This window comes from Sphaeramia orbicularis, chromosome 1 (assembly GCF_902148855.1).
Source record: "Sphaeramia orbicularis chromosome 1, fSphaOr1.1, whole genome shotgun sequence".
NCBI lineage: Eukaryota > Metazoa > Chordata > Actinopteri > Kurtiformes > Apogonidae > Sphaeramia > Sphaeramia orbicularis.
This window is the reverse complement of record NC_043957.1, coordinates 42,273,649-42,296,373: the sequence shown is the minus strand read 5'-3', so window position 1 is coordinate 42,296,373 and position 22,725 is coordinate 42,273,649. Positions and strand designations below refer to the sequence as shown.

The 22,725-nt window shown below is 38.1% G+C and overlaps 3 protein-coding genes across 3 annotated transcripts in view; 2 read left to right on the top strand and 1 right to left on the bottom strand.

Annotated features, from left to right (window-relative positions):
* The window catches only part of doc2g (double C2-like domains, gamma), a 43,798-nt gene extending 31,613 nt beyond the window's left edge, over positions 1-12,185 (top strand). The window contains exons 9-11 of the mRNA XM_030142853.1: positions 116-197; positions 491-587; positions 9,143-12,185. Coding sequence (XP_029998713.1) covers positions 116-197; positions 491-587; positions 9,143-9,282 — 319 coding nt within the window. The 3' untranslated portion in view covers positions 9,283-12,185. The remainder of the gene's footprint in view (positions 1-115; positions 198-490; positions 588-9,142) is intronic.
* Positions 12,186-12,560: 375 nt separating this feature from the next.
* Positions 12,561-17,733, bottom strand: serping1 (serpin peptidase inhibitor, clade G (C1 inhibitor), member 1). Its single transcript, XM_030143553.1, has 11 exons — positions 17,600-17,733; positions 17,196-17,243; positions 16,963-17,071; positions 16,709-16,873; positions 16,292-16,591; positions 14,292-14,507; positions 13,938-14,081; positions 13,626-13,829; positions 13,401-13,540; positions 13,105-13,327; positions 12,561-12,986 (listed from the first exon to the last, which is right to left on the bottom strand). The coding sequence occupies exons 2-11, from the start codon at positions 17,241-17,243 to the stop codon at positions 12,739-12,741; spliced, it is 1,797 nt and encodes a 598-aa protein (XP_029999413.1). The 5' UTR covers positions 17,600-17,733; the 3' UTR covers positions 12,561-12,738.
* A 762-nt stretch (positions 17,734-18,495) lies between these two features.
* Positions 18,496-22,723, top strand: tmem134 (transmembrane protein 134). Its single transcript, XM_030131290.1, has 8 exons — positions 18,496-18,694; positions 19,114-19,373; positions 19,460-19,527; positions 19,615-19,701; positions 19,785-19,861; positions 20,281-20,325; positions 22,241-22,294; positions 22,386-22,723. The coding sequence occupies exons 2-8, from the start codon at positions 19,158-19,160 to the stop codon at positions 22,466-22,468; spliced, it is 630 nt and encodes a 209-aa protein (XP_029987150.1). The 5' UTR covers positions 18,496-18,694; positions 19,114-19,157; the 3' UTR covers positions 22,469-22,723.
* The last annotated feature ends 2 nt before the right edge of the window (positions 22,724-22,725 follow it).

Sequence of the window (22,725 nt, the reverse complement as noted above, 5' to 3'; positions counted from 1 at the left end):
CTTCATGGGTCACACACAGCATATTAAGTAAGATGTATGGGTTATCCACCTGGAGAGTGTTCAAGGTCTTGGTGCATTTATGTTCTCTTTAGCTCTCTTTTTCTTTCTTTTGTAGTATCTTACAACCTGATATGGGAAAAAAGTCCAAGTACAAGACTTCAGTGAAGAAAAAGACTCTTAACCCTGAGTTCAATGAGGTATAACCTATCTCCTGCTTGCTTTAGAATGATACTTCTTAAATCATTTCATTTCTCAACTCAGCTTCAGTTATGTCTTACAGTGTATCTAATGCTTGGATGAGCACAGCAATTCAGCAAATATTCAATACAGCCTTTTTTTGTAATTACTCATAATTTTTTGAAAATGTGCTACCAGCATCAATCTGCATATCTCTCCTGCCAATCCAACGAATTAAGAATTCAAGTTCTTTAATGTATCCTGTCTGTGAATCACTGATATAAATGTGTTCTTGTGTTCACCACCTGCACAGGAGTTTTCATATGAAGTATCCCTGGACCAGCTGGCAAAGAAAACCCTGGAGATTTCTGTGTGGGACTACGACTTGGGAATGAGCAACGACTTCATAGGTAGGCTGAGAAACCGACACGTGGAAGAGAGGAGCGGGGAGGAGAGCAGCGGCAAAGTAGAGGGCTGTGTTTGAATGAAAGGATTTCAATTGCAGTAAATGTAAAAACCAGGCTGAATGTGGGAGGAGGGAGGAGTAAAAAAAAAAAAAGAAAGGAAGAGAGATGAGAGATAATTATGAGGCTTGAGGAAAACGATTGAGTGAGCAATAGGAAGTAGGGAGGCTTTAGAAATCAAAACGGTAGTCATTTTCCCTGGATCTCATCCCTCATGGTCTTGGCGCATCAGATTGCCGCTTCGTCAAACAGCTAAACAGCTTTGCTACGGCCTCGTGTGTATATCACAGCAATAGTGCACTTGGGAGCTTAAAGAGCGATGGGAACTCGTGGGGATGCACAGTGGGAGTGGATTACCACCCTGAGAGCTCGAAGGCCTTCAGATCAAAGCATTTTAGGCTTTCTTATGAGTGTGTGTGTGCACATGTGCATGAGGCTGTAGGTGGGTGGGTTCGGCAGAAGACGCCACACGTTTAGATAAGCCAGGTGAGTTATTAGCCCTGCTGGCAGAAAAGGCCATCAGTCTCACGTAAAGCTCCCGATAACAGCCATTCCCTTGACCATTATCATTACAGGTCTAGCTACAGCAAGTCTGCCAGTTATGTTAATAGGGGCTGGGAGAAAAATGACACTGAGAAAAAGAAGAATGGAGAGGATGAGTTGATAAAGAGGCTGAGCGAACACAGTCATAGTGCACCAGCAGAAGAGCTGCAGCAATAACAAGCACCCTAATAGGCGGAGCAGCAGATATGGAACATGTCAGATGGTAAAAGGTGAGACTTTTTTTCAGATACGCAGAGGAGAAAACTGAGCACAAAAAATGACAAAAGAAATGCAATAGAACTCAAGAAAACACTGGCAATAAATCATGTGGAGGGATTGAGAGAGCTTTGGATACAGATGGAAAACTGGGGAATTAAATTTTCACCCTGAACTAAATCTATCTTAGCCCTGTTGGGTTGTTTTATTTGTTTTCACCTTGCAGGATGCACATCACAAATATTAAACATAAGCTCTTTCTTTTCTTAAACAATGGTCTGTTTTCTCTGAGTGCTGGGAATTAAAATGATTCAACATTTGTCACAATTACAGTTTCTTTTTCTTCCTGCCTTCCTTTTTTTTCACCTTTTAAAGTAATGACCCGACAGTAATGTGTTGTGATGCAAAGATGCTATAACAGATACCTTTCAGTGGAATATTGTCTTCAATTGATCTGTTTATTTATTTTATTTACTTTTATTTCACTTACTTAGGATCCCCATTGGTGCATTATTTAGTTCATACACAAATTAACATCATAAAAATAAACAAATTAACATATTCAAACATTCCATTATTGGCACTAACCAATGATAAACTAACATAGATCAGGGGTGCCCACACTTTTTCAGCCTGTGAGCTACTTTTAAAATGACCAAGCCAAAATGATATATCTACACTAAATATTCCTGAATATATAAATTATTTATAGATATATACTGAGTATACTTGCATATCTGCATGAACCCTTATGGTACAAACAGTTCAATACTTTTCTGCTCAGTACTTTACTCTCATGATTTGCACTGAATGGAGTCAGCCAGGGTTCCTTTGTCCGATACCTGCTGATTCCAGCCTTATGCAGACTTCCAAATGATTATCAGTCATGATGGAACACTATTTGAACTGTATAATCTTCTAGAAAAGTATAAAGTCCTGCTGTTTGATTACCTGTGATTTCAGTCCCCTCACCTTTCTTATTCTCGGCACACTTTTTGGAGGAAAGTCAATGTAGTAGTTTTTTACTACGGTCTCAAAGTGCCTCTCCATATTTCCCTTCTTTGGAATAATAATGATAGATTCATAGATCAGAAAAATGCATTTTAAACATGACACAGTGAAAGAAAGCTATCCTCCCACTCTGCAGTGGTTTTTGGTTTCTTACTTGGTCCAGTTCTCCCACTCATTTTTATTGCCCCTCTTTAGTAGACATGAATTCGAATGCTAACTAGTTCACTGAAATTTTGCTATAACCACGTGTGTGGTGACCCTGTTAGAAGAGCGCTCAGACTGGATGTCCTCTCCAAACATCAAGCAAGTGTCAAACAATGATCAGAGATGAACACCTAATCTAAACCTTTTTTTTTTTTTTTTGAATGGCATGGGATTTACCCACACTACCTTTACAATCTATCTGTCTATTGCAATGACATATTATCCACCCCTGATGTAGATGATACACAATTTAGTCACACATCCAAACAAGTACAGCCTCATTAAACTGCACAATTACCCCGCCTCCCGAAGGGGAGGTAAGGGGTATTTTTTTTTTGGTTTGTTTCTTTGTTTGTTAACACTCTAGCAGCAAAACTACTGGTTAAATTCATACCAAAATGGGTTTATAGATTGCCAGTGGTACAGAATAGATGTCATTACATTTTGGGAGAAGTGGGTCAAATTTTACATTTTTTATGATTTTTTTTTTTTATCTTTTTTTTTCCCCATTTACTTATAATGAGTGAAATTTCACATGTCTGTTGCAGCAAAACTATTGGTTGAATTCATACCAAATTGACTTTATAGATTGCTAGTGACCCAGAATGGATCTCATTACATTTTGGGAAAAGTGAGTCAAAGTTTAAATCTTTTCTGGATTTCAAAATCTTCCCATTTATTTATAATGGGTGAAATATGTGTGAGGGGCGGGGCTTGTTGTGCCTGTCACCACTTCTTGATACTTGGTTCAGTGAAACTAGATGACAGCGTTTACGCAGTAAAATCACTTTTCCATCACAATCATATGAGACCTAAAACTTATTTCTTTCTGAATAAAAGCTGATGTTAACTTCATAATTTGAATATTGTCATGAAGTTTTGAAATCCTGTCTTCAACAGTTCAAGTGTCATTTGAGTCAAGTGCTACAGCTGCCACATCAGAGCAAAGATCTTAAGGCTTTAAGGGTGCCAAATGTATTTGTTGATACACCGAGATGTCTGAAGACTCCTCAAATTGCCTCCCTTCAGGGAAAAGCTGCCATCATACAGAGAGAAGAAATACAATAAATTGCACAAACTAGGTTGATAGCACATGCTTTCGGTATGTTTCCAAAGGCATTAATATTATGGCATTTGGTTGTACACAAGTGAAGTGAGTTAAAACTTTAGGCAGACATCTCTAGAGTTTTCACTTCCACTCTCCTGGTCTATTTCTATAAAACTGAGGATATATTTGGTTTACAAGGCATCAGTATTCAGTCAATATGCAGGACTTATGTGGACCATCTACCAGCCTCTTAATTTAAACCTGTTAAGCTTCTTCTCTCCAGCAGTTTTACAGTTTTTATACATTAGGTGACATGAATGTTATTGTATCCGGCAACGCATGCAAAGTTAAGACAACATTTCAAAATCAGGTGGAAAGCAGAGCAAACTGGTTTCAGTGCTAATGAATGGTTGACATTTCATCGTCACCATTGCGCCTTGTGTGTCTACTGTTAAGACTGACTGAGATAAATGAGCAAAGTAAGAAAAGTGAAAACAGTTCAAAGGGTCAGAAGTGTCTTGCCTGTCCATGTGTCAGCTTCATCCTCATCTATGTCATCTCCTTCAGCTCCAGGTCTTCATTCTTCTTCTGTCCCCCAATCACATCCTATTGGCTGACCATTCCGTTAGCAGCCCTCGCCCTCAGGGAACACACCATCGATCTCTGTTTAGAGATGGTGGGAGTGTTGCATGGGCAGCGGTGAAGGTGACAAAGTACAGTACGTGATCATCCTATTGAAACTCTGTGATCAGGTGTGGAGTGTGTCTGTGTACTAGACCTGAACTAGGAAGGATGAAGATATGAGGCCCCGTAAGGGTTCAGTGGGTAATATTTAGTGACAACTAGAAGTGAAGATACAGATTGCACCTGACTGAATACCCCCGCCTAACTCTCCTGTGAAAGACCCTTGTGTTTGTTATGTCTCTTGTACTTTATGTTCTATGCTACCTACCATAAAACAGAAAAAAAGAGGAAATCTAGTGTGAGCTGCAGCAAAAGGCAATGACTCTATAAAGGTGGCCCCCTGTAGATATAAATGGCTCATTATCAAAAACACAATGATTCTTATCTTCATATGATTATAAAATAAATTAAATTGTTAATATCATATTTCAGATCAGATCTTCCTAAATCCACCAAATCTTACACAATGGACCTTTAAAGGCTGCTCCGCTTCCGCCAGCGACATCATCTCATGTGACGTTTTAGGCGTACCTCTGATGAGTCACAGATCAACAGTCAAGGCTTGTTTGCTTGTGGCTGTCATTTTCTAAGGTGGTGTGTGAAGGTAGCTGTGCTAAAATACCGTGTTTAAAACTTCATGCTCCATTAACTGCGCAATTACAGCCAAGGGAATGGCTTTGTTATAACCCTGGTGTGACAACTGCCTGCATCTGTCTGTCTTACAGTCTCCCTCTCCATTATCTCCATTCAGTTTCAGATGTCAACAGAGGTTTCTTTTTTGTGCATATGTACGCCCACGACCAACCACAGTCAGTGGTTGTGCAATCTAAATCTGTAGTTGAATACATTTCTCTTCTTCAAGTGTTCATCAAATACAATTAAAGGAGATTTAACACTGCAGTAAATCAGTGTAGTATTCATAATTAAGTTTTCATTAGTGTATATCTATTTAATTTATTTAGAAAACATAAATACAATAAGTAGTCATTCATCATTTTATTCTTTATTCTTTTTATTTAATGCAGATCCTATAGGGGAAATGCATATGAATAGAATAGAATAGAATAGAATAGAATAGAATAGAATAGAATAGAATAGAATAGAATAGAATAGAATAGAATGTCTTTATTGTCTTTCTATCCATACCATGAAATTGTTTGCAGTCCCATCAGTGCAAACAAGCATGAAATTCCTATAAATTTATTGAGTTCATAAATTCATTCCTATAAAAAGTCTACACAAAGTGTTCAGCACCTCTAAAGTTTAATAAAAAAACAAATAGAAATCTATAAAAACACACATACCGTCACATATACTCAACATATCAATCAATTGTAAATGGTAATGCTCATGAGCTGGAGAAAAGACAGAAAGAAAAATAAAAAGGAGCAATGTATATATTGTATTAAACATAATGTAACTGATGCATACATACATACACAACCTGGACAACCCCCCCACCCCCCCGGATTTAACTAAGCAAACACCAGTTGTTAATATGCAGTGGTTAATATGTTTCAGCTACAAGTAAGTTTTTTAACCTTAACTGATGCAGTGAGTAGCTTCTCCTTTCTGAAACAATCATTTGTTTATTAAAGTGCATGAAAACAGGACAATGCCAGGATTCAGTGGGTTTATTGGGCTTGTGAAAAGAAGCATGGTAAGGGCACAGGCAAGCCCGGATTAACCATATGGGCAACTGGGCAATTGCCCAGGGGCCCGCGATGTCTGAAGGGCCCTGGGTAGCTCGGGCATAACGAAAATATCTGGTTATCTTTTGCTTATAAATGAAACTGTCCGCTGTCCGGAGCTATTGCACTGCACAGAAACCCTGCTCCTGCTGTCTGTGACCGTGAGCTGAGACCCTCTCCTCATTGGTCAGTCCAAAAAGCAAATCAGCTGTGACGCAAATCAACGTGCGTGCACTGAGCGGGATGTGAGACGTCAAGAACTATGCGACATACGTACGCGAATCAAAACGATGTTTACATTGCACTTATTTAACTCTCTTGTTGAATTCTGAGGTGACAAGTGGATTTCTGTTTAACTCTTTCTTCGCCAATGACGAGATTTTCCGTCAATCCGTGTTTTCACTGTTATGCTATAGTTGGAGGTGTTGCGGATCATGTGAAATACTTTCCTTAGTCCAAAAACAAACAGTTAAGCAGTTTTTTCGGAAAAATGAAGGACCGGGTTAAACGCTTTTGCACTGGAGTCTCCGTATCCTATGGCAACGCATCCAGCGGCAGTCACTGAATGAGGAAATGCAGACTGTGCAGGAACCGCGCGCAGTTTCAAAAGCCTTAAAGATGATTATGGAGACAGTCTGACAATTCAGTATGTGATGGAGCTACAGAAGAACCATTTAGAGACAGGAACGGAGAAATAGAAGGTGAGGGAGACGGACACGGAACACGGGAAACACGGAGCGGCTCAGGTCCGACACGGAGAGGGGAGGGGAGGGGAGGGGAGGGGAGGGGAGGGGGGGCACGGAGCGACACGGAGAAAATGACAGACAGGAGGAAGAGAAAAGAGACATTTCTAGGGGACATTCAAGGAGAAGACAGACAACCAGACGTGGGACAAGACAAAGGACAGCTAGTGTTCATCTGTTAGTGAGTTCAGATTCAGACTGAGGACACAGAACAGATTCAGCTGTAGAATGTCAGCAGGGACAGAGGTAAGACACTGTTGGATTTAGCTTTTGTATGAAATAAATAAATAAATACATATATTCATCCAAAGATAAATAACTACATGTCCATATAATTATTTACAGATCAAACACAGCAGGTGGTCCAACAGGAGGATGTGGTGCAGCCAAAGAAAGGCCAGAAATCTGCAGTATTTAGTGAATTTGTTTCTTTTTTTCTTGAAAATTAGGAATATTGAAGTGTTTATATCAAAAAGCTAAACTAATATGTTGTTACTTATAACTGATGTATGTCAAAGTGTAAAGTTTAGAAGGAACCTGGTGCTTTAGAAGATGTTTGGTCTAAAGTTTGGTGTGGATTCCACTAACATTTTGCGGAATGATGGAATATCTTAGAGCTGTTTGTTATTATTATTGTTGTTATAATTATTTTATTTTGTGATTTTGAATACAGTGTTACGGTTGGTAAAGAAGAAAGAGTCAAAAATGTAAATAGGAAATCAGTTTTATCTTGAAAATCAATGTCTTTGAAAAAATTCAATTTTCTCAGTTTTTTGCTCTAAATTCATTTTTTTCCTGAAAATGACCAATATTCAAATATTCATATCTCACGAACGGATGAAGATAGAATAAAATCGTTTTTTGTGTTTAAAAGTTGAAGTTCTGTTCTTTCTTTTGATGTATTCAGTGTTCACATACTCCTAACACAACATTTTCAGTGAGCCTCCAAAGATTAGTGAAAATGACCAAAAAGGCTGGCGCTGGCTACCAACTCACTGGAAAATGCTCTGGCGGGGAAAGAGTTAAAATTCATATCTGAGTCTATCAGATTATGTTTGTGTTTTGTCTGTGGGCTTTTTCTGATGATTCAATACATTTGTGTTGGCAAAAAGTGTTCTTAAATATATACTGGATACTTTGGAAATGGTTTCTTATTTATTTTTTGTGAAAATGGAGGACACTTCCCTCTCTTTCTAATGTAGTGGATCAATTTTAGATTATACTGATGCTAATGTGTTTTGTTTTCATATCATCATATGCAAGTGAGTGGCCTTGACAAGAGGCTATAGTGGTGCACTTGTAGTTCTACGAGCATTTACACATTTGTACATCAAAATGCATTTGATGATAGTTAGATATTGAAGTATGGGGTATATTTACATATATTCCTGGAACTTATTCTGTATTTTGCCAGATTATAGGGATCCTGGGGTTGTGATGATAGGGCCCTTGAATATTGTTGCCCAGGGTACAATGAAGTGTTAATCTGGCCCTGGGCACAGGGTTCAGGAAGCATGAGACATCATTTTCACACATGGATTGGTCACAACAGAGTCCAGACCTGAACCCCATTGAGAATCTTTGGGATGTGATGGAGAAGACTTTACACAGCGTTCTGACTATAACATCACCATTACAAGATCTTGACAATTTTTGCAACTACGAATGGACATAAATGTCTCAACATATATTGTGCATTTATTGTGTGGTATAAAAAGCACCACAGTGAATGCACCCTGTGATCAAAGCTACAGGCTTTGATCACATTGATCCATTGAATTATGCTTTTTTTTTTTTTGACCAGACAATATGTATAAACAACAACTGAACAACAGGAACTAAATAACAGTATCCAATTCTACTCAAGTATCAAATTTGTATCAAGTATCAAGGTGCCTTCACCCCTTCACAGAGTCTGTGATCTCACATTAGTAGCTCAGAGTGGAATTTCTGTTTCCATATTATGACGGTAGCATTAAGGTGCAAGGTTTGAGTGTGGACTAGATCTATCATCCTCTGGACAAAAAAGTAGAGAACTGACAATCCAAACACTGGACTGTTTTTTTTTTTGTTTTTGTTTTGTTTTTGTTTTGTTTTTTTCTTTTCTTTCTTTTTTCTTTCAGATGAGTGCACAGCTCATACATTGAACCACCTATTCTAATGTCCTTTGCCTGTAGAAATCTGCCTTGTTGTCATTATACATCATTGTTTGTTCCACTGTCTGTTCTTCTCTTTGTTGAAACACCATTTTCTTCTTTTCAATTTTTATCCCCTTTTGTTTGCCATCTGTCTCACCAACCATCAAAGTCCCACCGCTCTCTGATTCCTCTTCTCTTTTTCTTCTTTTTCCTCTGATTCCAGGTGGAGTGGAACTGGGCATCAATGCAAGTGGACAGAGACTCAGACACTGGTTTGAGTGTCTCAAAAACAAAGGGAAGAAAGTCGAGTACTGGCATACGCTCACACAGCAAGGAGCCCCGAGCAATGACAAACCGGACTAGATTACACAAGACATTCATGCACACAACACCCTCTCACAAACATACACACATACACACACACATATGCACTAACATAGTTGTCTCACAGAACGATGGTTGATGACAAAGACCAAGTAAAGCAGTAATAAGAGCAAAGGATAAAACATGCAATAATAATAATGTTGAAAATAAAATGCGTCATATAATATGCCAATAATTACAACACCAAGTATTAGTATATGATATTCATACTAATATTAGTGAAGGTAATAAGATGTAATCTGAATATATTTTTTAAAGGTAAACCAAATTGTGACGATGTCCTCATTAAAGTGTTGACGTAACAAAACAATACTCACAAAAATGTGCTTTAGACCTAACTGTATTGTGGATGTCGTTCATATTTTGTCATTTAAAATTACACCCAACGAACAGATTTGAGATAAATGTACTCAAAATACATTCAGTGAAAGGGGCCAATAGTATGTGCGCCTTAGTGTCTCATGACGTGGTAATATAGTTACAGGAATGGAGATGCCTTTAGAGGGTGATTCTGTTCTGAGAAGTTTCTATCTTAGTGGTTGTTGATCTGATGCAAAGCAAGGCACCGTATTATAAAGCACAAAACAATCCATTTGGTGGATTTGTACCCTTACTGTCTCAGTGTTCTTGTTCTTACGTCTTTCATTGTCTTTAAGTGACAGTGGCTTTCTATACATCTTCACATCAATGTGTTAGCCTTTGTGTGTGTGAGTGTTTGTGTGTATGTAAGTGTGTGTGCATGCATACCCACGCATTGGGCTATGAGAACATGAGTGCCTACATTTTCTGTCTGTACAGTCTTTGTCTATCTGTATTCACGTCATGCCCCATTCAACATGTCTCCATTGAACCTCAAAAGCACAGAGGTGTGAAGAAATAATAACCAAGGACAAGAAACACACACATATATGTCTGAAGAGAGAGATGCTCTGCCATCACCACAGGCCCCAGTGGTGTTAGTATTACTGGGTGGAGAGAGGACACTGACAAGCTGTCAATCATGTATGCCAGATCTTAGCCATCTTCTCTTTTGCCAGACAGACATAGAATAACTTAAAAAAAAAAAAAAAAAAAAAAGGAAAATATATATTGATATGTGACCTCTGACCACTTACTTGATGAAAGACAGAGCTTGTTTCCTCTGCAGACAGAATGCATACTACTTTGGGATTGAACACTTGCACCATTACTTCACTGCAGCCATATGAAGCAACAGGATCCCAGAGGATTTCCCACCATGATTCCAATTTTGCACCACAAATCATGCCATATTTAATTTCTCTACAGCAATATCACAGTTATTAATTTGAAAATATTAATAGATACTGGATTGGTTCTCTTGATAGATCTGATTTATGAGAGGAGGAGTTCCTATGAGAACATCTAGAAATGTGTAAGAGAAATTAGTTGAATTTAACATCAGTCATCAGAGGGAGTTATGGCTGTGATCAATGGTCCATTTACTCCATTATTTCTGACCTATTAACATCAGTGTGTAGTGGCATATTCTTCATCCTCTGGCCAGGAGGCAGGACCCCAGGGTCTGCCGTGACCATATCTGTGAAACACAGGACAGCCTGCTGAGATAAACTGTGTGCTGTTAGGAGAAATGCGCGCATAGACAATGAAGAAACCCCTACAATTTAACTCCAGGAGGTAAAAAGGGATTTTACTCTGTATTGAGATGCAATTGGCAACATATTTGTGGACAATGGATAATCACAGAGCAGTGTCTAAAAATATTGGGAAACTACATGAGTATCAGTGCTTTTTATCCCTTCGTGTCTCTATGCACATCTCTGTATAGTGACAGTGTATACAGGACAGACTATCGCTGAACTGTCTACATGCTTGCCAGGGTATTAAATCTACTCCCCTGGTTCATCTATCACTACACTGGTTCACAGAAGCACACCCACAGTCGGTCAGTGGCCTCCGGGAGTTTTCTAACTGTTGAATCGATCCGGCTGCTCATATTCGTGTTGTCCTTCGACAACCTTGTGAATGTCTTATTGTTGACTGCAAAAAAAAAAAAGAAAAAAATGGATCCCTCAGTGGTGAATTAGGTCTAGGATAAAAAGGGCTTGGGCATTATTTAAGCTTGGAACTAAACAATGAGCTGTAATAAAAAGCTTAAATACATTTTCAGTTAAACCTGAAATGACTTCAACAGGCGGGTTGGGTAAAGATTATACTTTCTCTATGCACATCAAAACTCTAAGCACGTCAGCAGCAAGATAATCAAACCAAAACAACAACGTGTTATTCGTGCATCAAAGATGCATTTCTGGGACTACTCAGTACTTTGTTTGGGTCTAGTCTGGGTGACAGTGATTAAATGGAGTTCACATTTCTGGCTGGATGGATGCTTATTCCTGTCTATGGGTCTGTTGGGTTTGTTTACATTTACCAAATTTTCTGGCCCTTGTCTATTAACCCTGCTTTGCTTATGTAATATTTTTATCTGCAATACAGCTGCATGTTTAGTCATCATGAGCTTGTATAATGGAGTGCAACCTTAGCTAATCATTCTGAATGCTAATGTGTTTACAGTTTTTGCCATCCGTTCATTCTCTCATCATTGGTGTGTATTGGTTTGTTTGTGAATAAGATGATTCAGGGTATTTTTCGCTCAGTTGCTGTGCTTTACCAAGCAAGCTATTGCTTTAAAAAAAAAACCTTTACTGTCACAGATTTTGACACTTGTCTTCCTTAAATTGATATCGATGGTAATGATGCAGAAGGGCAGGGGCGAATGAAATGGGAATTCACTACTGCAGTCCCTGTGTATTCACTGTTAATGTCAATCACACAGTATGGCTGCCATCATGTGGTGGGTTTGTGTAACTACTTCGCAAAATAAATTGAAGCTGTTTCAGTGGTTTTTTTGACTTCCTTTGAATGACATGTTAATATTATACGACAACTGGAGTAAATACTTGTGTATATGTGTTTAATTGTCAATATCATCATCATCATCATCATCATCATCATCATCATCATCATCATCATCATCATCATTGAAAGTAAATACAACTTTGTTCACTGTTGGTTTTAATTACTTGAAGCAACATTGTTCAGTACACAGGACATTTGCCTGAGTAAAATGTACTCAAATTGAACAAAATTTTACACTGCATCAGATAACATTTGGTCCCTCTCTAAAAAGAATAAAAGTCACTCTTTGGGTAGAGCTCTCCAAACTCAATATAAAGACAAATTTACTCTTTTTCAGGAAAATACTTTTGACTCTGGAATACATGCTCAGTAATTTTTCCTGTGTAGAAGTATTGAAAAACAAGAGAATTTTCAGAAAAAAAACAGCGTCATATCAGCTTATGTTTCTAATGCACTATTTGCTCATTGTATGTTTATTTGCTTCTGTTTCTTTTTTCTCCTTTCTTTTTCCTTGTATCTTAACCTCTTCTCTCACACTTATGGGTCGGTCACTCGGCCAATAAAGAGGGGCAAATTGCCCTGGTCGCTCCACAGCAGCAAGATGAAAGGACGCATAGCAGAGAAGGAAAGGAAGGAGCGTGAGAAGGACAAGCTGGTGACGGCTCCAGCCTCCACCCCTTTCTCATTCAGTGCAAGAAAGGCTCGGTGTCGGGCATCGTCCAGAACCAGGCTGTCTTCAGGGTAGAGACCACATAGGTTGGCACCTTCAAAGAGTGTTGACAATCCTGTTTAAAGAGAAAAGGAATGATGGAGGAATAAGTGGATCAAGTGCAAGTTGTAGGAAAAAAAAAACAGAAGCAAAATATGTTGTACTGTGACAGACAATATCAAATATGAGCAAACCTAATTTCTTGATAAGAATGTTCATGTCTGCTTTAAGATCCATTTTTATTTGGGGCAGTGTGACCTCAATAGGTTGAGGGGATGTTGCATTTATTTGCTCTATCATCTGACGCACAGCTCCGTCTGTCATCCTCTCCTCCAGCTGTTGGAGGTCAGTTGCTGAACTGGAGCGAGGCAGCAGGATGTAAAGACTGCAGTCACCTGAGAGAGCAAACCTTGCCACCTGTTGGCAAAAAGAAAATTCGATGTAATACTTGAACAGCTAGATAAACGAGGAGTTGGGGTATTTTTTTTACCTGTGCTCTCAGCTCAGCAACAAACGCCATAGGTGTCAGGTAATTCTGGCTTCGGAGGACAGGCACCGTTACCATATCACCATTGAGTTTTGAAAAATACCCTTTCACGTTTGTCTTATCAAACATGGTTTTCCACATGCCTGAAACATATACATACGTGTTTTTTTGTTTGTTAGCTTTTATTTCAACCATCAACCAAATGTTTAAGAAGCACAGTTTACTAACCATTGAAGAAGACAGCATTGAGTAGCATCAGCTGGGTATGAGGAGGTACAGAGTCCACCAAATGTGTGATTTTATTATGTGTCATATTTGCCGCCCAGCTGTTGATCATCTGAGTGTTTTCCTCACTGCTATTCAGTAATTTGACAGGCTCTGCTTCATAAAACTGTACTGACTGGTTTATAAAAGACTCACTGAGATTCATTCCTGAGAATGAGAACAGATAAAATATAATGAAATACAGATACCATCTGAGATTTGTCACAATGAATGATTCCTCTTCTAAGCAGTTATTTTCTATTTTAGTGATAATACCTGGGTTATAATAGATCTGAGAAGACATCTTCAAAGAGCTAGACAATTTTTCTCTCAGTTTCTTCATCTGAAAGTGAATACAGTGGAAGTCATGAGGCAAACAGACCGCACGCTGAATGGCTTTGCGGGTGTCACCTCTCGCTCCTAAAATTCACATATAAAAAGGGATGATTAAACATGTGGAAAAAATGTCTGACATTTTAAGGAAAGCAAAATCCTTTCAAAGGTCTTTCAGAGATGAAAAAGTTTTATGCTCTCCATGTACAGAGAAATAATTCTTGATACACCAGATAACCTTGCTTCCCTTGATTCCAATTGATAAAACAAATAAGCAGCACGTTTCCTTTCCCTTACCAAGTAACAAATGGGATAGTGCCCCTGCGATGCTGATGGGGGAGAAGAGCAGATTGTTGGAAGGATTTACTTCCCTGAGGTATGAATACAGCCTCATGGAAAACTCTGTCAGGGATTCCTGCAGTATGAGCTGCCCTAGGCGACTGTTTTCATCCTGACAGTCTTCCCATGCTGTGGTGAAGCCCTGGCATGTGTGAGGAGCTGGAGTTGGAGCAGCTGAAACAAAGTTTAGCAGGAAGTAAGATTCATTCATTCTAATTGTAAGTTCATTCATCCTCTGACTGTTATTGATAGAGCCATGGCCTTGGGCATTGGTGCTACAAATGCTGGGGGTGCCACCAACAATAAAGGAAAAACCTCTTTAACTGTTTCAAATTGTATAAGTTAAAAGTACTATGATGACTTATTCTTATGAAATCCAATTAACCCATAGAGACCCAAATAGCCATCTGCGACACAAACCGTCTACAGATCTAAACTGTTTAATACCTGTTGATCCACTAATCCTATCAATACATGTAAATAATTGTTGTAAAATGCAGTTTGGCATCTTTTCATGGTTGCATTTGGACGTTCAGAGGCTCCGTAGTGAACGTGGAAACACTGTCATCTTCTACAGCACTGATTCCCCAGCAAAACCCATGGAGTTGGATCAATGACAGTGGATGGATACACTTGATTTTACATTCAGTCAGCAATATCTTTGCTTAAGAAAAAGTAACTTTTTCTTCATTTCTCTCTGTTTTGATATAATCAACTTTGAATTCACTCTGAGTTTTTATGAACATCTACATGATCTGTGAATTTAATATCAGAAAATACATGATTTACACCACAAAATGCAAAATACAGAAGATAATATTTTTTAAAAATGGTGATAAATCAGTCAAGAAAGATAGAAATAGAGAAAGATGAATTCGGGAACTGACACAAAAATAGCACTGGGTCTTTATGGGTTAAACAACTTGGCTCTCCATTGATCTCACATATTTAACACTGGGAGGTGTGATATTTTAACACAGTTGTCATCTCCAAACCAGGCTAAGTGCACTAATAATGTCATGGTGCTGCTTGTCCATGAAGCAGGTAAAATGACATTTTAAAGCTGAACTGTAAACTACACAATAAAACATAGAGCCAGTTATTTTCTAGCAACTCGCAGCATCACCCTGGGGCTGTTGTAGGCTCCCTGACTGTGGAACAGGTGAGTTATCTTAGTGAGTGATACACTGTGAAACATGATAGACTGTAACACTCAATGATGTCACAAATATGTGAGACTCTTGGATTTTCTGAGTGGTATGATGGACAGTATGGACAATAGTGCACCACATAGTGATAGTAAACATCCACCCACGTACTGAAACAGTGTATGGCTACGCTGGTGTGACCACAATATAACAATTAACTGTATATCCCTTTTTTGCAAGTATTATTTTACATGCAAGAAAGGTCTTTAAGAAACATAGAAGCTGATAAAGTGAATAAAGGTTACACAGGGCTGCTGATGAAATAGCATGTAGCGATCCTGGTGTATTTTCAGGTGTTACATGTCTGGTGACAATAAATACACAGTTATTGCACCCTGAGTGTCAGAATAATCCCCTAATGTTTGTGACATATACAGCATCTTTTCTCAAATGCATTTCTGAAATACTATAATCCCTCATCTGCAAATCCTGGACTACCTGTAGACGTCTTCTCCACCTCAGCACCTACCGCTGTCATCTCAGATGAACCCATGCAGCATCACATGGCCCTGCCATCTCAGCCTCAGCACATCGCAACAGTACAGCTATAATCTGCTTTTTTAATGCTTCTTATTTTGTGTGTTTTCTTTCAAATAAATAAAATCTCAAAGACATAACAACTGTACTTTCTGGGTGAACACAATGATTGGTGATGGCATCAATTGTGAGTCCTTGTGCAGCAGATAAAGTCTCACTGAAGGCACCAGACTGCTTGAGGCCAGTTCTGTCTGAGAATGTTACCAAGCTTACCTTCAACGATAAGATTAACAGTGCTGAACTTCTTTCCTTCAGCTGATTCACAATGGTAAATTCCAGTGTCTTCCACGACAGGCTCGCTAAGTATGATGGTGTGATCTCTGTCAAATGGATAAAGCAGCTCCAGTTTCCTATCATCACTTATTGATTCCCCTACAGGAATCAGCTGTGTCCTTCTGCCATTTCCTTCATCTTTGAACCAAAGTGCATTGGCATTAACTTGGCTAGATGGGACATGGCAGGGAAGGCGAACTGCAGAGCCACTGTTCACTTTAATGGTATAGTCAAAGAATGCTGCAGAGAAACCCAAAGGAGACACAGAACAAGATTTCTTGCTGAATGCTGACTCTAAACCAAATATGCTTAACTGTCTCAGTTGGAGGATGTACCGTGTATTTCATCATTCCTTACCTTCAACAGTTATGTTGTAAGTCGTTCCCATTTCCATGTTGTTGTCCTTTACCAAGCATACATACTCACCTTCGTGGATGAAAGTTACAGGGGATATAGCGAGATACAAGCCATTCTTCTTCAGTCGAAGAGAGCCACTGGACTGAGAGGGAATTATATCGTTACCTATATTGATTAAAAAATAAAATTGAAAAAAAATATAAATATCTACAATTACATTATAATGAAAATATGGTATTAATATAAGATATGACCATTGTATTTCCAGGCTATGGGTCCTTCGATTAAGTCTGTTTCAGACATGAGACAAGGCAGCTCCAGAGTGGATCCAGACACAACCTGGAGATGTGTGCTGGAACAAATCTGAGCAGAGACAAAAACAATCAAATTTAAATTAAACCTGAATCTTAAATGTGACTATCAATGTGGTTAAGGAATTAGTAATAACAATAAAAGACATTAATAGAGACACTGCCTAAATTTGTACCTCAAAAAGGAGCTGCAGCAAGAGGCAAAGCAGGGCCTGCTTACTCATCTAAAGGAGAGTGAAGAAGAGTATGCTGATGAAGGTTGTTTTTCAACCGAGGGTTTCAAAATTACTATGGCACCAAGCCGGGGGGAAAAATCAATATGTGGTGCAATTTATCACACATAGTGATGGTCCTAAGTACAAAAACTTTTTAAATATAAATGCCTGGCAACAACTCAAATTTTAATGACTACAACATTTCACTAGATTATTAAAATAAAAAATATAGATGTACATCGGTTTGGAGCTGCAGTGCATATCAAATTAAGTTGAATTTAGTAATTTATCAATAGAAATACATACGTACAATACATGCATTCTTCTTCTTCTTCTTTTTTTTTTTTTTTAAAGTAAAGTCATACCTTTAGAATTTTCAACAGCACCCAAAGTCAGTCACACAATCTTCTGTTTCAAGAAGCAGTTTCTTCCCACTAACATTCACTATATCTACCACCTCTGACCATCTGCTCTCTTCAACTGCAACCAGCAATGACTAATCTGTGACTGTTAGTTTAGAGATGTTTGTTTGCATAATGAAGGTCTGACTTACTAGAAATCACATGATTTCACAGTTTGGCACCAGATACAGAACGCCCATCAGCAGAGTAACTTATGTTTCTGTATTTACTTTGTTTTAGATTGCATGTAAATATCTTATATTTATTATCATGGCATTTATATCATTTAGTCGCAAGTGGAGCATGTAGTTGTTGTGGGTGGAAAAACTTTATGACTTTGGCTCATTTGCAATTTACATGATACATGCACTGGGAATTGACATACATTTTTTGTTAGTTCTTTTACCTTACCTTATATGATTTTTTCCTCAGAAATTAAAAAGGCAAGCTCTGAAATTAAAGCGTTATATGAACCACAACTGGTAACCAACATAAGCAAACTGATTATTTAGGCTTAGTACTTTCTGTATAACGTTTTTTTTTTATAGTTTGTATTATTATTATTATTATTATTATTATTATTATTACTTTTTTTTTTTCTTTTTTCTTTTTTTTCAATTTAATTTATTTTTTTTTATTTGGAGTGGCATAATAGTCAAACGCCCAAAAGTAAAAGTACAGTAAATAAATGTATGAAAGTGTGATTGTATATTAAATAAAGGCTAACCGATTAAACTGCGCAACAGCATGCAAAACAACCAAACGCCACCTGAGGCAAGGAGTTTTATCCGATCGATCACATCGTGCTCGATTAAGTGTCCTGACTGCCGATGAGACCACTGGGCGGAATCAGTCGAGAGCAATCGAGAGCCCGGTGTTAAAAAAAAATAAAGGAAGGGACTAAACTTTTGGAAAGGCGTTTTTCGCTGTCTGGAAGAAAACTTTGATTTGATCGAAAGTCTCAAACAAAAGCAGCACAGAGTGTCCAGATATGTGACTGTTCTGTTAACACTCTGGAGTCGAGTTCAGCCTCCCCGGAGAAAAGATTCATTTAAGACAGTAAGTTTGAAGAGTCCGGTCATCTGATCGACTAGCGGAAAGAGCACAAACAATGGCAGAGACCGACAACAACTAGCTCCAGTAGTTCAGACTGAGGCTACACAGCGGATATTTTCCCATTTCCTTTTTTAAATGTAGAATTTAAGCTTCATTAATGTGTTTTAACTGTATCAGGCTACATTTTACTGTTAGGTTATTTGCTAGCGGGTGAATACGTGTGCGGAACTTTAAATGTTGATTAAAATATTAATAAATACTTGTCATTGGTATTAAATGTTGGTTAGATCGACTTGTTAGTCCTATATAAACGGTACTATACGTGTCCACCCCGCAATCCCACCACTAAAATAGATCTTTCCGTGGATATTTCTATATTTGATTTTATTGTGTAACATTATTGTGCTAATCTTCCACCACAGTGAGCATCAAGCAACAGAAAAACTGGGTCTAAGAGGCTATCACCATGGCAACGCAGTTCAGCATTGATGATGCCTTTGTGTTGGAGGGCGATGAAGAGGGAGCTGTGTCTGATGGAGAGATGGAGGGATGGAAGGCCAGGGAAAAGGACAGAGAAGGAGGAGAGATGACATTTGGTCCTCTAACCTTCTCTAAACCTCAGACTCATCCCTCACCTGCTGCTGCTGCTAGTTCTCCAGAGCACAGCAACCTGAAGTATCAGGTAACCATGCACACACACCTAATGGATGTTAACACATATTCATTGTGACCATGTACAGTACATAGTTATGATGAGGTTTTTTTTAGAATCTGGAAAATGAAGATGCCGTAGGCAACAATGGAAATTCATCTTTCAATAACTTCTTCAAGATCAGGTGAGTTGCATTTGTAAAGGTATTGAGTGCTTTCATTTTCCTTCATAGTACTGACCGACAGAATATGTTTTTCTGCTCTCTCTACAGCGATCCTTCAACTCTGTCTTACTGCAGCTCTCAGTGGTCATTCAGCACGCTGAGTTCTGTCACACAGCTTTCTGCACACTGTTGCGGGTAATGTTGACACAGCCATTACACATCGATCTGACCACAGGAACAAAAATTCCCGTATTTATGCTATAAAAATCTATTTTCAGGTGGGTGTCCCACCCACTGATCAAGACAAACAGAAAAGTTGTTCTTGCCTCATTCCTTCTCCTCATCACTGGAGTTGGTAAGTCTTTGACAACAAACTTTTTACAAATATGACACAAAAATCTGACAGTGCAAATTAAGCAAAACAATATATTTTTCAGTGCTCAGATGTGACCAAGGCTGTATGGATATAATGTCTGTGATGCTTTTCACAGTAAAAAAGATAAAACTACATGTAAAATCATCCGAATTTAATTAGAGTATATACAAACCTCAGAAACACTTTTATATTACAAAACTGTGCTCTATGCGAGGCTGCGAATGATTTATTAATTACAAAGGTACTACGTCATATAGTTGTGCATTTTGACCACAGTTACTTCAGTGACGTGTTTACCAACAGGAACCTTTTCCTCTGATAACTAACTTGTCAAAAAAAGCTTTTGAATACTTGATGACCACATCTCACTGACACACATTTTTGTGGTTGCTTTTTAGCTCTTATTTTCACAGGTGTTGTCATACAGCTAAATCCAAATGCAGGTAAGGAAAGGAAACCATTAGCATATGTTTTTTATTTCTTTCTCTGGAAATGACAGATATGCAAGTCAGTTGAAACAATGTATAGAGAGAAGTGATGTATAGATTGCAGTCATATTTGCTGTCCTCATGCCATTAGGCTCATGGTTTATCTGCAGATCTTGGGTCATGACATTTAATATTCTAGTAATTACTTGTGAGGAATGGCATAACACATCATTAATGAGAAAAAACTGAATCAGGGCTGCCCTCAGAGTATATACAAACCCTGCCAGAGCCTTACAACAATCGTTTGAATGCATAATTACATGTACATGTCCATATGTACTCATGTACATGTATATGTATAAATGTCTCTTTTCTATATGGCCAGACCTTCTCTCTCAGGCTATTCTTGTATTTCCAACCAGAATACACATAAATGGTAAAGATAAATCAGAAATCCCTGTTTCATACAAATTAATCTGTGACAAAAAGTTTAACTCTGAATAAATGACTTTGAGTGAACGCCCTCCTCTGGTGTTAGTGCCAGAAGCCCTGGAGCTGCACCTGTAAAAATGTAGATGTCCTGAGGCCATGAGAGCAAACACCTCCAGTTCTGTAGACCAGAGACAATAATTAGTTTGGGTGAGTTTGGCAGGTGGATCACTTGTACAGGATCCTGTATATCATCCCTTGCATATCCTCACACAGCCTATCAGATAGTAAGAAATGATGTCTTAAAATCTGTCAGCAAATTGTCTTGTGATGTGAATCAAATTTTCATACTCTATAGTTGCTGCTTTCATACAGTAAACAATTAACCATCACTTCATTATTTGGTTGTCTGCTTCAATTTTACTGAATAGTAAGTATCACAATACCCTTCACAGTGAATGCAACTGCTGTTATAGACAAATGTAATATCATGAATTGCGATTTCATGAGATCAGTCTGTATAGACGGTCTTTTGCCACAGTGCAGAAGTTGTTGAAGCTGTTCCACCCTACATCTCCATCAAGTGCCAATGCTGAAAGATTTTCCCCATCTCTTCATTCTTTTTTAAATGTATCTGGAATCAATGCTGTCTTAAAAAGAACTAGATAGTTGGATTTGGCCAGTGGTTTTCGGTCAAAAATGGATGTTGGACTTCGTGACTTCTCAACAGCAGAAGCATATTACCCCTGAATGAAACAAAAATACATCTGTTAGTATGTGTTTCTGTTTTTTACAAAAAGGTTGTGACTGACAGCAGTTCACTTAAAATTGGATTCTGTGTGTGTCACGTCTGCCTGAAAGTATATTTTTGTTGCTCAGTCTCCAGTGTTGTCTTTATATTGCTGCTGTGATACAATCACATACTTTCTGCGTGGTTGAAAGTGAAGCACCAGTTTTTCAAAGTTCTTTTGATGTCTGTCAGCCCAGTCCTCAGAGCCCTCAGTCTGTCCCACTTGTCTCAAGCTCTTCCCTTGAACTGAAATGCAATTATCTATGGCAGATGTTAAAGCTGGTAAATGTGAAGCAACGTTTGCATACTGTGTGTGCTGCCTGATAAATCAGTCTATGTATAATCTTTACACAATAGGTCACATTACACCATATTCACTAAATATGTATATCTAGATTATATGAATCTCTTAAGCAAGAAGTACCTTGTACTAAGACAATAGGAATATACAAAGGTTGCCTTGAGAGGGTGCAAATACTGTCAATTTATTCCTTTGTCTCAAGACCTTGTTTGAAAACCCCCCAAAATAACCCCCAGCTTAAAGTTTGTTTGTTTTTTTAAGTTGTTTGCTTTTTGTTACCAACAATCCAGTTAGAGGAGTAGGTGAATTACTTTTTATAGCTACCAATAAATGAGTATAAACTCTTTAAATATTTAATGAGTCAGTTGTCTGTGTCTTTATGTTTTTGACTTTTGAACCTGTATCCACAGGTGTTTCAAGTGCTATTTTCTTTGTTCCTGGATTCCTCCTCTTTATTCCTGGAGGTAAAAAAAAAACCAAATCAAAGATCTTTTCATATTTCCTTTCCATGACTTGTTTCAGTAAATGCACAACTTATTCTTTGTTTTTTTTCAGTGTATCATGTGATATACATCAGCTGTGCTGTCCGTGGAAGAAGAGGCTTCAAGTTATTCTACCTGCCTTATTTTGAAAAATGATATTTAAAACAACACTACATTTTTACTCTTTTTGGGTTCATTTTCTTCTTTTTTTGTGAAGAGTAACAAAAAAGTACTTTGTCACATTTTTTTCTTGTCACTGTAAGGACCACTACTAATTGAACCACTCAGTGCTTTGACTATGTTTTCACCACATGAACTGACATTGCTGTGTATAATGAGTTTGGTCTTACCTGTGTTTTTTTTGTGTGAATAGTGACTGTGAAATTCCAATAAAACTTTTGTATATTTAAAGT

Coding starts and splice junctions, on each gene's coding strand:
- serping1 (XM_030143553.1), bottom strand. CDS start 17,243: ATGAGTAAGCAGGCCCTGCTTTGCCTCTTGCTGCAGCTCCTTTTTGAG. Junction 14,508..16,291: donor TGTTAATCTTATCGTTGAAG/GTAAGCTTGGTA, acceptor ACTTTGTTTCAG/CTGCTCCAACTCCAGCTCCT. Junction 13,541..13,625: donor CAATGCTGTCTTCTTCAATG/GTTAGTAAACTG, acceptor TATATGTTTCAG/GCATGTGGAAAACCATGTTT.
- tmem134 (XM_030131290.1), top strand. CDS start 19,158: ATGGCAACGCAGTTCAGCATTGATGATGCCTTTGTGTTGGAGGGCGAT. Junction 19,702..19,784: donor CTTTCTGCACACTGTTGCGG/GTAATGTTGACA, acceptor ATCTATTTTCAG/GTGGGTGTCCCACCCACTGA. Junction 22,295..22,385: donor CCTCCTCTTTATTCCTGGAG/GTAAAAAAAAAA, acceptor GTTTTTTTTCAG/TGTATCATGTGATATACATC.